Genomic DNA, 12,991 nt, shown 5'->3' with positions numbered 1-12,991 from the left:
GCTGATGTGCTTTGCTCCTTTGATACCCACATACCAGTTCCCTAACTTATTTGGAGCATAGCTAAAAACATGCCTAAATTTGCAGAGTGATTGAAAGAGTCATTTCAGATTTTATTGACTAACTGCTGCCCAGGAAGGACCCACTTAATTCTCCCTTGATTAGGAATAAGAAAGTTCAAAGACAAAACACATGGATTTAGCAAGTGGACTGAAAAAACAGTGATTTCAAATATCATCTCCTGTCCAATGAGAACAGTAGGTAAAGGAGGTTGTTCAAACAACCCATCAGTAGTCAGAAGGAGACCTTCCTTTCCAGCACATTAGCCAAAAGTTATGTTCATCCAGGTGTTCCAACAGATGGGCTGAAGACCCTTGTTACAATTCCCACCAGTAATTTACAGATAGGTTCATCCTACATAGGGACTTGTGATTTAAGAACAAGCCCTATATCAGCAGACTTTTAAAACCAACCATTATAAATCTAAAGGAAAGGTTTTAGAACACTCCCACCCCCTTTTTTTTTTTTTTAATTACATAGGCCAAACAAATTCCTAAAAACCAACCGGTTAACATAGAACTTAAATGTGTTTTAAGACACAGATATCCAATATACCCTAATAATCACTGCATAATCTTAACAGCTTGCCATGACTTATTTAACAAGTATTTGTCCTTCATCCCTGCAAAGTTTTGAGGCAGAACTCTTATTTGACATCAGATCTTAAGATGCTTGCTGACAAAAGATCCAGGTAGGAGTGCTCGGCTGTGTATTTTACGCACAGCTACACCATCTGGAACTGTTCTCTGGAATCTCATCAATGAGGCTCCATTTGTCATGGATGCCGTAGTTTGATCATTTTAAGCTACTCCTGACTTTTAACCCTTTGTGATGTGTGAGTGAGGGTTCGAAGAGAGTTCAGATAATTTAGCACTGAAGGAATTTCATCGAAAAGCACGTGAGGAAGCTATCAAGGAGTGAGAGCTGAATAAGAGTTATAGTTCCCAAAGGGCTGGCAAGATTTCATCTTTAAAGGTCCTTAGCTTCTTGAGAGAGAACAGAAAGCTAAGCTGAATCAAATAGGTTCTGTCCTCACTATGGAAACCATTCTGCTTGCCTTGGCACAAGCACAGTTCAAGTAATCAGCATATGAAATTGGAAATGGTAGTCTAGGGTGCAGAACTATACCTCACTGTCCACAATATACTTCCCCTTTTCATTATTTTAGATACCTGTTCTTTCCCCTCCCCACCCTCAGAGAAGGAAGCACAGGTTAAAAATGCTCATTTCATAAGGATAAGTATCTATCACAATTGGATGTGACTGAACTCAGTGTCCCATGGGACCCCTTCCAGATCTACGGGAGTTCCCCTGTAAAGCATCTCCGTCATGCAGAAGGAATGAAACTGTTCGGGGTAAGCCTGGTGCCCTACTGCAGCAGTAGAAGGTGCTTGAACACTGCTGGTCATACCCTCCTTCAAGCAAGTACAAGATACAGATCTGGCCAACCGCCTGTAGTTAGGCACACCTGTCTCACAACTGTCTGTATTTGCCAAGAATAGTGATCTTTATGCACAACTAGAGGTCATGTTCCTAATGTGACTAGAAAAACAAAATAAATAGCAGCACACATGGACATTACCGGCAAGGTTAAATTTGAATGTGATAGTTAAAAGAATATTCCTACTTCCCAGGGATTCATAGGAGCATTAGTGGGTTTTACAAGCAAGACTTGCAGTTGTCAAACACACACAAGTTATTAGGTACTGCATAGTATCGCAGGGTAAGAGGAAAACGGAAAGGAGAACACGAGTAGTTTAAGCTAAACATTTCAGTTGTGTCAGAGAGCAGAAAGGGAAAGCATACTTTAACTCTGCTTAAGTATACTTAAACTGTGCTTCTTGCCTTTTTTTCCAGTTACTTCTTTGGGATTCTTTGCAATCACGATATACAGTAGCCTGTGTAGTTTGGCAATCAACATTTTCTCCACTTCCAGAAACAGACACTCTTGCGTATGGATGTACCACATTTCAGATCCCATGTTTTAAGTGACTGAACAGAGCCAGTTTATATGCCCATATCAGCCATGAAGTTGCTTATCTAAGCCACTCTGCTCAAGTGATGAAAGCAAAAGCAGGACTCCCACTCTACCACTTCTTATTGTAATACTCAAAAGTGCATCACTTGCAAGAACAGTCCAGCTGCTTCTTGGGCCCTGGGAAGAAAGATTCTGGGTTTCCAGTACTCAGAAAGCAGGATGCTATGGGAGAGAAGCTGCCATAAAGCAACGCAGCAGTGGTGAGAAAAAAAATAAAATCATACAAGTAAGCTTTTTTTTCCAATGAGAATCTGTTTAAAAGAGCAATATTTGAGGTCATGCTCATAATTCACCTAACCTATAAAACTTGTCAATACATTGAAAAGGGATTTCCATTTTAGAACAAGTAATTCTGACAAAGATACACTTTTACAACAGTAAAAAAGCCTTCATAAACAAAAGTCAGGCTTAAACGTATGCTTATTTAACCTTCCACAGGGATTTTAATGAGTTTCTCCTGTCACTTTAACCAATTGCTAAAAACATCTGTGCCATCTGCCCTCTGAGTCAATTGTGCTCTCAGAAAATGCACTCAACTTGATTTTTCACTTCACTGCAGAAGCAAATCATTTGCGTGACAAGACACCAATATTCCTTTAAAAAGTTGCAACTTCATCTTTATACTATGCTGAAGAGATGAATTGAGAGAGAAATAATATTCTCACTTTTGAGTAGATGTGTAACAGCAAACAGGCAAAAAAGAGGCCATGTAAAGCCTTGCCTGTATTCTGCCTTCTTAATTAGCTCAGCACAGAAAGGCTGTGTATGTCTGAAAAGGGACTAGACATCTAACGTGCACCGCACATTCTTCCCCACTTCACATTCCTATCACTCAAAGGTATCTCAGTTCCTCACTGGCACAAGTAGCAAGGAAGATCTCTTCTTTTAGGATTTGATTTTGCATTTCCAGAAGACCAGCTCCATCTGCTCTGCAGACACGTATTTCGTCCCTTTTTCAGTGATGGCTCAGGCTCCTTTGCCTTCTTTCATTGATAATTCGGTCAGTTCTTACTCCTGCCACCTAAACCCATGCTCACATGAATGCACAATTTCAATCAGATTACTCACAGAGCACGTTACTAAACTCAAGGGTCTAAGATTCCAGTTTTTTTAATAAGGTAAGACTCCCATTCCTCCCCTCAAAGGCACTTGAAATCCACCTACCTTTGCACCGGCCACGATGTGTCACGCTCAGACTTGACTCCCGGCATTTGGCTCGCTGGTAGTCACACATTGACTCGTATGTTCTGCCATCAGAGGCACAGAGGGGTTTCGACTGGGACCTGGAGCAATGCAGGTTACACTGAGGGTCTCTGTCACGGTCACTAATTAAAAACTGAAGGAAGTGGAAAAAAGTAGGGAGGGAGGAAAAAAAAAAAAAAAGGTTTTGTTTGGTTTCCCAAAACACAGCATGGAGTATTTTGTTTTTATGACAATAGCAATATGTTCTATGATGCAGTTTAAGCTGCCTACCAAAGCTGACTTTGCCTGAAGGGAACTTAAAATGAAACACGTACATCTTTAAAAAAAAAATAAATTAAGGGTCTTTGCCATTCCATTTTATTTAATAGAACGGAAACATTACTCACTCTGCCTCACCTCTGAAAACATAAGATGTGCAAAGCCAAACACAACCCACACGGGAAGGGCAATACTGAGTCACAACAGCCCAGCTTGCCCAGCACCCTGCCACAAAAAGTATCTGGTACTAGACAATTTTAGTCAGAGGTGCAAGAAACTTATCAACGAGGATGGAGGAATCCAAATAACCTATCAAGATTGGCCTTGGTAGTTGAACCATGGATGTGGCCAGCTTTATATTACCAGTTATTTGTTTTTTAAAGCATTACTTATGTCATCTGTGGATACCACCTGCAACAGCAGACCTGCACGCTCCCAAAGCCACATTTTGTTCCTTCCTGATGACATCCTGCCCAGCTGGCAATTGCATTCCATGCATCCCACAATCTAATTGCACACTATGTGAAAAGCTATTTCCTTTCAGAATTTTGAATTTGTCATCTTTCTGAATACTTCTTCCCAAGCATTCAGTTTGGATGCCACCTGTTTTGTATAAAACTGGCACTTCTCTCTTCTCAGTCTCTCAATGCGAACAACCCCAGTCTCCCAATTCCTTGCCCAGAAGAATTCCTCCATACCACAATCATTGCCATTTCCCTTCTCTGAAGGCAGCTTGGTTTCTGCCTTATCTTTTGGAGAAGGGGAAACGCACAATGCACATGAATGAGTCTCCATTTTCTGTCTGTTCGGTTCCCTGCAAATCCCAACATCTAGCAGTAGTGTACTGTTTTACCCTCAGCTGTACTCTGAGCTGCCTATAAGGGTACCCAGGTCTCTTTCCCAAGTTCATACTGCCTTCCTGAGAACCCCGACTGCCACCCTCTTTCCATAACCATTGGAAGAGTTTCACCTGGACATGATCGTAGCAGCCCTTTTCACTGACCCATTTAGTGGTTAGTCAGTCAGACCTTTAACTATTACCCAAACCCAACCACCTGCTCACAGGAAGATTTCAGGTGACTCTTGAAACAACTTCATTGAGGACTGAGCAAAGAAAAGGAAAGTTAAACCTGCCTTGGACTTCCCCTTCCCAAGCTCCCATCTCTTAAGCCTCTCGCAAGCCTGGGGGGACCCAGGGTTGCTCTCTAATACACCAATATCCCAACTTGCTGGCAAACCAGTCATGAGCTCAGCAGTGGGCTGGCAAGTGGGCACTGACTGACACCCTGCCTGCATGCACAAAGCCACGGCTCTCCAAGTGTGTTGATAGCTGGATGCCTTACAGGGAAGTGTGAGTCATTGCCATAATCACCTTGGTGTTACAGTTGCCTACAAAGCTGTCTGCTCTGTGCTTTGAGGTTAAAGCTGTTGAAAAAACATTGCCTGAAGCCTAGTTTGGGTTGGTTTTTAACCACTCCAAGAACATGCATCTCTGAAATTTGTTTTTTTGACATTTAAAAAAATAATTCTTCACCCTCTTTCTCTTCCCAATTAAATGAGATGAAAAACAATTGAGAAGTTGCATATTTTCATATAAAAACATATTAGCTCTGTACTGCTGGATCTTTTGAAGACTCATGCATTACTAAAAACCCTATTTAAACATGACAGCTGGGAAAAGTAAGCAAGGTCTGCACTTGTTTTAATTTGGGTGGGGCAAACTTTTTTAAAAAAAATCTCATGTCAGAGACTTGCCAAAATTTGTAACAGCACAGAGTTTTTAAAATGTTTTTGTTCCTTTTCTGCAACACTTTCTATAACCTGGCAACACCTGTTCCAAATGGGAAATTGGAAAATTTAAACCTGAAGGCAATTTTAAATGGTTTATAGAGATCTGGACTAGACTATAAAAACACTGTAAAGCTGGACCACATTTTTGCCCAGTTCTTGTCAGAGGTTAGACTATCACAATTTAGCTTGGAATTGCTCTGGCTACAGTAATGTCTTTCTGCAGCCCCCGAGGTGCAAAGATCACCAGTGACTGTAAACCTACAGCAAAAAGCAGCAGACTGAAGATGCTGAAGCTTCCTCCCAGCATGGGATGTCAGGGACCCTGAAAACTCGCAAGGCTTTTCAGCTGTCTCTATAAACAGACTTTAAAAGCAGAGCTGCCTGATAGCACAGTATGGTGCTGTGCATGCAGCGCATGCAGCGATTAAATATTCAGTTAAACACAGAAGCCATTCTGGTTTAGGAGGAACGCACGCATCTGCCATTTATCACAACTTTGAGGGCTTGAGCTACTGGCATGAAACTTTTTGCAAATTCCTTGTGTCAGAAGCCAAGTTCCACAGATCAGAGTTATCCAAAGGGGGCACCAAAAAAAGCTACAATATTGGTTCCCAGCATCAAACCATATTACAAACTTATTGAAAGCTCAGCTTGTATCATGAGAACTCCCCTAAGCCTTCTGCAGCCTGTACCAAAATACTTAGTATAGAGGGGCCTCGCAGGCCAGGAACGCCCGTCCTCCCGGAAAGGGCACCTCTGAAGAATAAAAAGTCCTTCTCAGGGCCGACACAAATGAGCTAAACCTAAGGCAATGGAACAGCTTTCCTCTGGTGCCTCCTCACAGAGGGATAGGGAGGAACAGCTCAGCATTGATTAATTATGAGGGCCTGAGGAAACATGCAGAGCATCCCAATGCAGTCTATGAAGTTCTTGCCTACCCAAATTAAGCCAAGAACCATGTTATAAAAAAAAAAAATATCAAAGCCTTTTTAGCATTTGTAATTTGGATTACAGCACAGAGCCCACACAGCATGTTAGGTGCTTTCCAGACACTGAAGATGCCACACCTGCCTTGCCAAAAAAGTTTATGGTTTATGTAGTTGCACAAGATGGTGCTTGTTTTATTCAGCTAGATTATAATTGTAAAAGTCTGCATTAATTTCCAGAAGGATCCAGGATCATGCCTGTCTGATCAGAGTTCTTCTCATGTGATCAGACAACACTGCCAGAAAGGCTGAATCTCCTGGAGATGTTACTGAAGGGCTTCAAAAACTCCCCCCTACAGCAGGACACTTGCTCCACTGTAGCTCAGAAGCCTTGTCTTTGCTCCGCAGCCCTGACAGCTTTCAGATAGTAAAATGGTGGTTCTTTGTCCCTCTTCTAGCTGGTAATCATTCATGGTACAGAAGTGATCATCAACACAGACCACTCAGAGACGTTTAACGCAGTAGCCGTTTTGAGTGTCCATCCCCGCCTGCCCAGCACAGAGTTTTCTTTTTAGTATTTTGACAGTCCAAGAGCCCTCCTTTGTAAGCAGCCTCGGCCACTCGAAGAAGAAAAACACTGGATGAACACTAAAATACATGTCTGCTCGTGGGGAGCACACATGAATTTATCATTTTAACAGCTAGGACTACAATTTGTAAGTTACTCGTTCCCCATTCTTTATTCCCACTTTGAGCAAGCAGGCACTGCTTTTCCAAGGAGCACAGCTCTGCTCCAAAAGAGCACCTTGGTCACTGCAGGAGATACTGCTGACATAGGCAGAGGGCTGGAACAATGTGCACAGGGTGGCCCGGTGCTACCGACCCTCCCCACATACAGCCAAGGCAGTAACATGATTCTCTGGTCCCTTCAAACCAGGGGAAGCATAGCAAGATAAAGTATTCCACCTTTAACACCAAATGTCCCATCATAACCCTTGAAGTTTAAATCAAAGCTTGTGATCCTCACAGCCTCAGGATGCCTGCACAAACAGGCTTTGCAAACAACAGAATCAACACTCACAGCCATGCTTGGTGCTGTACATACAGACACACAACGTGAACAGATCTGGACTCAGTAAAAAAGTAAACCTACAAAAACACGTGCAGCACCAGCAGGTTTTCAAGCTTCATCTAGAAAGAAGGGGGAAACAATTATCTTAGCACTGAGATTTCTCAAAGCTTCTTTTTGATACATGTGTTCCTATTTGCTTCAGCATCCAAAACAAATGGGACTGGGGATGGTGTCACTGGCTTATCAGTCCTTTACTCTCCTCCCTTTTCCTCCATGAGAGAAGAACTATTAAAAATAGAACTTAAAAAAACCAAACACACCAAATACAAAACCCGACAAAAATCACACAAAAACTAGCAAGAATAATCTATTTTCCAGAGAAATGTTAAAATTGACCAGATTGCAAATGGTATTCCTTAAATGCAGACTCAATACTAAAATAAGCGTAAGTAACACTAGTATTAGACAACAATATTTGCCTTTTCATAGCATTTGCTTACATTAAGGGAGCCTGCACAGCTCCTACACCAGTCAGTTTGAATCGCTGCCCTAAAGAGCTTCCAGTTCAATGCAGCTCTCAGAGCATCTTTTTATGTCAAATGCTGTATCTGTATAAGGACATAAACCCCCTCCTTTAGCAAATACATTTACACAGGTGCTTGCAGAAACCACTTCCCAAACTACTTTCTGCTTCTTCAGACTTGAAAAGAAAGAGGAAAGATAAGAGGTCAGAACGAAGTTAACTTTGCCAACAAAGCATATCTGTTCTTTTTCTCCACACCTCAACACCACTGCTGACAAACAACAAACACTGATTAAAGGCTTTTTAATGCCTGTGAAGGAAAGCAGACTCCCTGCAGCTGCACAGCAGCTGGGAACACTTGTGTTATTTAGCAGAGAAAGGTCTGACCCCACAAGTGAAAATGAGCTTGGTGGTCACTCATTCTATTCACCATCTGGGTACATTATAAGCACAAACAGAACAGCACAGTCCTCTGTGATGGGGGTAACAAGAAAAGGCCAAGGCATTGCAGTACCAGAGTAATGTGCTTTAGCAAGGCTTCAGGGGAAAGAGGGAGCAAGGGCCACAAGTGACATAAACGTGAGAAAGTGGAAGTCTGCTAAGAAACAAATCTACAAGACAAGAGTCCACTACGGATCAAAACAGAGGTGCCTCTGCTGTTTAGCAGCTTCGCTTCCGATTAGTCCCGCAGGCTGCTGCCTTACAAAACTGAGGAGTAGAGAGGCAAGAAAACAGCATGTGCACTCCTGTTTTGGCAGACTTCATGTTTGAAGACCTTTAAAATACATGTTTGGAAAGAGTGATAAATCTAGGTATGTTCATATGGCACAGATCACTCACTCATTTTTCTAAGCACTCAGACTGGCCTGTCTTGGGTACAAATGAGTGAGTCCTTCACAGGGAGAATTCCCCAGGAAAACCATACCATTTATACATTAGGGGAGACTATAAACTTCTGGACATTTTTGTTGCTGTTGGAAAGCATCATTTCACATTTCCTAGTTTTGACCTCACAGATTTATGCTTTGGTTTCACGCTCCAAACTGGTGCAACCAGCCATACTGGAAGCAGGGCTTGAGCCAAGTCCCAGTTTTAATCACGACTAGACTTTCAGCTCCATGGCAAGTTGCCTACAGGGTACAAGGACTTCAACTTCAACCATGGGTTTGGGACTTCAGCCAAGTTTCCTGCCATGGAACCAGAAACCTAGCAGGCCTCAAAGGTGTCAAAAGTCCTGCTCTAAGCCAGAGACCTAAAACGCTTGGCTTCTAGAAATACAAAGAAAAAATCTGAAAGACTTAGAAACTCTGGCAGAGGTGGTACTGTCAGGGCTTGCAGTCTTCCATGTGCAGAAAGATATCAACCAGTCAGAACCACCACAACTCCCAACAGCTGACCAGGGTGTCCAGCCTCCCTCGTGAAAGTACCTGTGCAGCCTCAGAACCTACCTAGTGAAAAAAGGCTTTCGAAGCAAGCTTCCTGGGAAGTCTGTTGTGTGTTTTGGGGCAAGGGGAGGGAGAAACTGATTAATTGTAGTATTCCCTTTTTGGAAGTGCTCACAAGTTTGTATTTCACTTGCACCTGGACAACTTTGGTTTAAGAACATGTTTTTAAATTAAAGTTTCTCCAAGTCCTGGATCTTAACACGTTCCAGTCCCTGTGTGGGTGTTTTCTAGCATCCTACAGTTTTATACTGAGACTTAAGGCTTTCCCAATAAATTTTGGGGGGAAATTTGTTGGGAAACAATTTCCCCAGACAGGAGGGACTTATGAGAAGGATACTGTAATACTTTTATTCCTTGAGTCATCCCACCTGCAAAGTGAAGAGTCTAGCCTAAATTAAAGCACCACTTATGTTTCAACCCCAGGCCCCCAGCTGTGCAAACAAGAATGGGTTCAAAGCACACGGCCTGTTCTCAAGGATGATGAAGGCAGGACAAACATATGGGATCACACCACAAAGCAGGCAAACTCGAGATGTATTTGTATGAGTTGAATTCAAGACAGTTTTCTGCCCTTACAGGATAGAAACCTCATTTTTCTACGGTGATTCTCCCTTCCCCCCACCATCCCCCCTCAATCATTGCTTTGTGTAAGGGGAGTGCTTAAGTATTGTGCTTCATCTCCTAGATGATTTCTAGCTAAGAAATAATAGTTTGCTTTTCTTCACAAGCTGATCCCCAAACACGATGCAGCAGCTGTGCTCTGCTTTTCAAAGATAAGGTACTAGATCCAAAGAAGTTGCCTAACAGCATATTTGAAGAGCCCACCTATGACAAATGGTTCAGGAGAAACTCTTAGAATCTAACTTCATCCCAGAGAAGCTCTGCTGTGGTATTTTGTTGTTGTATTTTTAACAGAAAAGGAAAAAGCCACTGCAGTCAGAGATTGAACTTTTAAAATTGTATCTTTTATGCTTTTGAGTGTAAGTTCATGCAAGTGCTTAAAAACAGTTGAGTTGTGGGGGGGAAAATGCCAGAGACATCAAGGACAAGTTGTTCATTTCAGATTTTAAAATAATCCCTTCCACAGAATGTTTATCCACTTGCCTGTATCACCATTCTAAAAAGTGACTTTGATTTTATAAACATGAAGTTTAAGCATCTCGTAAGTTGTACCACAGACCAGTATACCAATCAACTGAACAGAGGAGGAAACCAAAACTCTAAAACACAAAATAGAAATTTCAGCTCAAGTCTCACGTTTCTAACACACCACTTCTAAACCTTCTAGTAATTTTGGCAATATTAAGGTAGAGACTGATTTAATTCCTTTGAAAAAACATTACTTCAGCTTCTGTCAAAGCTCGCTCTCCTACTCAGATTATTCTTGCAGCCAAGATGACATGCAAGCCTAGAACAAACTTGAGATTAAATTTAATTTGTCAAACACATTGACAAGACAAGGCATGTTTAACTTGGACTGTTTCTTCTTCTCTTTAGCTTTGCTACTATACATGTTGAACCACATAGAAAATCCAGATGTTCGCAAAGTCAGGCAATGAACTTCTTGTCCAAAAGAAAACGACAGCAAAACTTCCATTGACATAAAAGGTGGAATCTTGTCTTTAGTAAATTGTATTGTTTAATAACCTGATCCAGTCTTTCTGGTTTAGGTAGTCCTCTGCTTATTCAGCATAACTCAAAAACAAACTCAAAACATCCTTCTGTATAACTTAGGCCAAGTTAGTCTCCTTTGAGTAACAATATCCCCCACTTTAGTTTGTCATAACGATAGTTGAGGCTGTTTTTCTCCCCTAGCAAATATAGCAGGATTAAAACTTTGTGCTGTCACTAGAAGATGAGAAGTTAGCTATTCCATTGTAATGGGGTATGTTTTCCTCAAAAGAAGCTCTCAGGAAAGCAAAAGGGTTGAAGCAATGTCAGGTATATACTTTAACAAAGGACAGCATCTCAAGTGAAATTTCTGGGAAGAGTGATCCCTATCCTTACACAAACGCCATCTTGTTTGCTTTACACCATTGCCCTGATTCTCTTGAATCATGGAGGAGACTGGAGTGTATGCTTTCTTCCCCTCCACTGTATAAACCACTAAAAGTCAGTTCCAGGATTTGTAGAGTTCTGTGCAGTCACTTTGGTAGTTTAGCCACATGCAGAAAGTGTCTGTGAAAGAATACTTTCTTGAGCCTGTTTTCCCCTTTATACTACCTCTAGGAGGACTGGCTACGCAGTAAGCCTAGGAAAGCTTCTTCCCATTTACAAGAGTTTGGAGTACTGCAGACAGAATGGGCAAGCTGTGGGGCCATCAGTTCTGAGCTCTTGAAGAGTGAGAAGATGGAAGTTTACCTAATTAGATCCCGCTGTGTAACCCACAGTAATCTTCCCCTCCACCTATATTTAGTTCCTTCCTAGTAATTCCACTAGAACCTTTCTGGGGCCTATCACTGCTCAAAAACAACAGTGCAAGACCCTTCTCTTGAATTTGTCTCAAAATTTTTAATAATGCCAGTTTGCCAACATTACAGTAATGCCTTTCACTATGCTGTAATGAAGAGCATAAAACTTCTTCCCTGTTTCAAAGGGCAGAAGAGTCTTGATATCAAATAAGCTTCTCACATGAGTCTTTGCTATACAATATGGGGCTACACATTAACTGCAAGCATGTCTGATTACAACCAAGTTTTTCTGAAGCATTCTTAAATGAATAATCTATTTGATGAAGTACAAATTCTCTGTTGAGTTTCTACCAGTAGCCTGATAGCTATAAAGGGCTTCCCTTTAAATCCAAAGCCCTTAAAATTTGGCTTCACCACCTGAAATCAAATTATCCAGACCCCTTCTCTTAAGTACCTTCTCATGCTGTCTTTCTCTTAAGAACTCAAAGTACTTCACCCTTTCCTTCCACAGTGAGAGCAGGGCACCTACTTTAAGTGGAATCTCCAGGTCATTTGAGAAGCTTTCTAAACATCCCAAACTAGCAAGAAAATAAACACATTTTCTCCTCCCATCACTCATTCTCCCCAATAAGACAAAACCTTCTGTACGTGCCAGAGACCACCCACTTCAAAAAGTGGATATCAAGTCTTACCAAAGATGGCTTTGAAACCCTCTGAACACTGTGTCCTGCATGAGTGCAATCAATTCCTTTTAGTATGCACACAAGGCACATTACTTAAGCACAGAAAGTAAAACTGAGCTTACAGCAAGTCAGATACTCTTTCCCCACTGTCTAGTCTACACTAGTGTCTTACTTCAGTCACAGCCATATGTATTAGACACTATTATTGTAAACAAGGCAGGCGTATGAAGAGGACTACCATCTCTGGAACCGCTGTACTCTGCTAGGAGATCATTACATGAGGGGACATGATGATTAAACATAGTTTGCAAACAAAGTTTGGCAGCCATATCTTCAGATTTGAGCTCCAATGGAAATACAACTATACAAAGGCACCATTAGACCACAAATGTTTTGTTCTTGTAGATCTTCCAGGATGGAAAATGCCACCCATTAAAACTCCATAACTCTACAAGTTTCAGTCCTTCTTAAATCAATTCTTCTAAAATGCTGAAAGAGGCATTCAAAGTGAAGCTGGCATCCAGCCTTCATTATGGTTGCTGTTACTACTGCCAACAGCAGAACCAAGAAGTAGATATTAGAA

At 41.6% G+C, this 12,991-nt stretch overlaps 1 protein-coding gene across 5 annotated transcripts in view; it reads right to left on the bottom strand.

The window, feature by feature from the left end:
• SMOC1 (SPARC related modular calcium binding 1) overlaps positions 1-12,991 on the bottom strand; it is a 134,245-nt gene that overhangs the window by 86,583 nt on the left and 34,671 nt on the right. For all 5 annotated transcript variants that reach the window (XM_063333244.1, XM_063333245.1, XM_063333247.1 and 2 more), the window contains exon 2: positions 3,261-3,432. In XM_063333244.1, coding sequence (XP_063189314.1) covers positions 3,261-3,432 — 172 coding nt within the window. The remainder of the gene's footprint in view (positions 1-3,260; positions 3,433-12,991) is intronic.

The sequence above is a fragment of the Chroicocephalus ridibundus genome, chromosome 4, assembly GCF_963924245.1.
Source record: "Chroicocephalus ridibundus chromosome 4, bChrRid1.1, whole genome shotgun sequence".
In the NCBI taxonomy this organism is placed as follows: Eukaryota; Metazoa; Chordata; class Aves; order Charadriiformes; family Laridae; genus Chroicocephalus; species Chroicocephalus ridibundus.
Note: the sequence above shows the minus strand (reverse complement) of the source record. Positions and strands in the feature narration are given on the sequence as shown.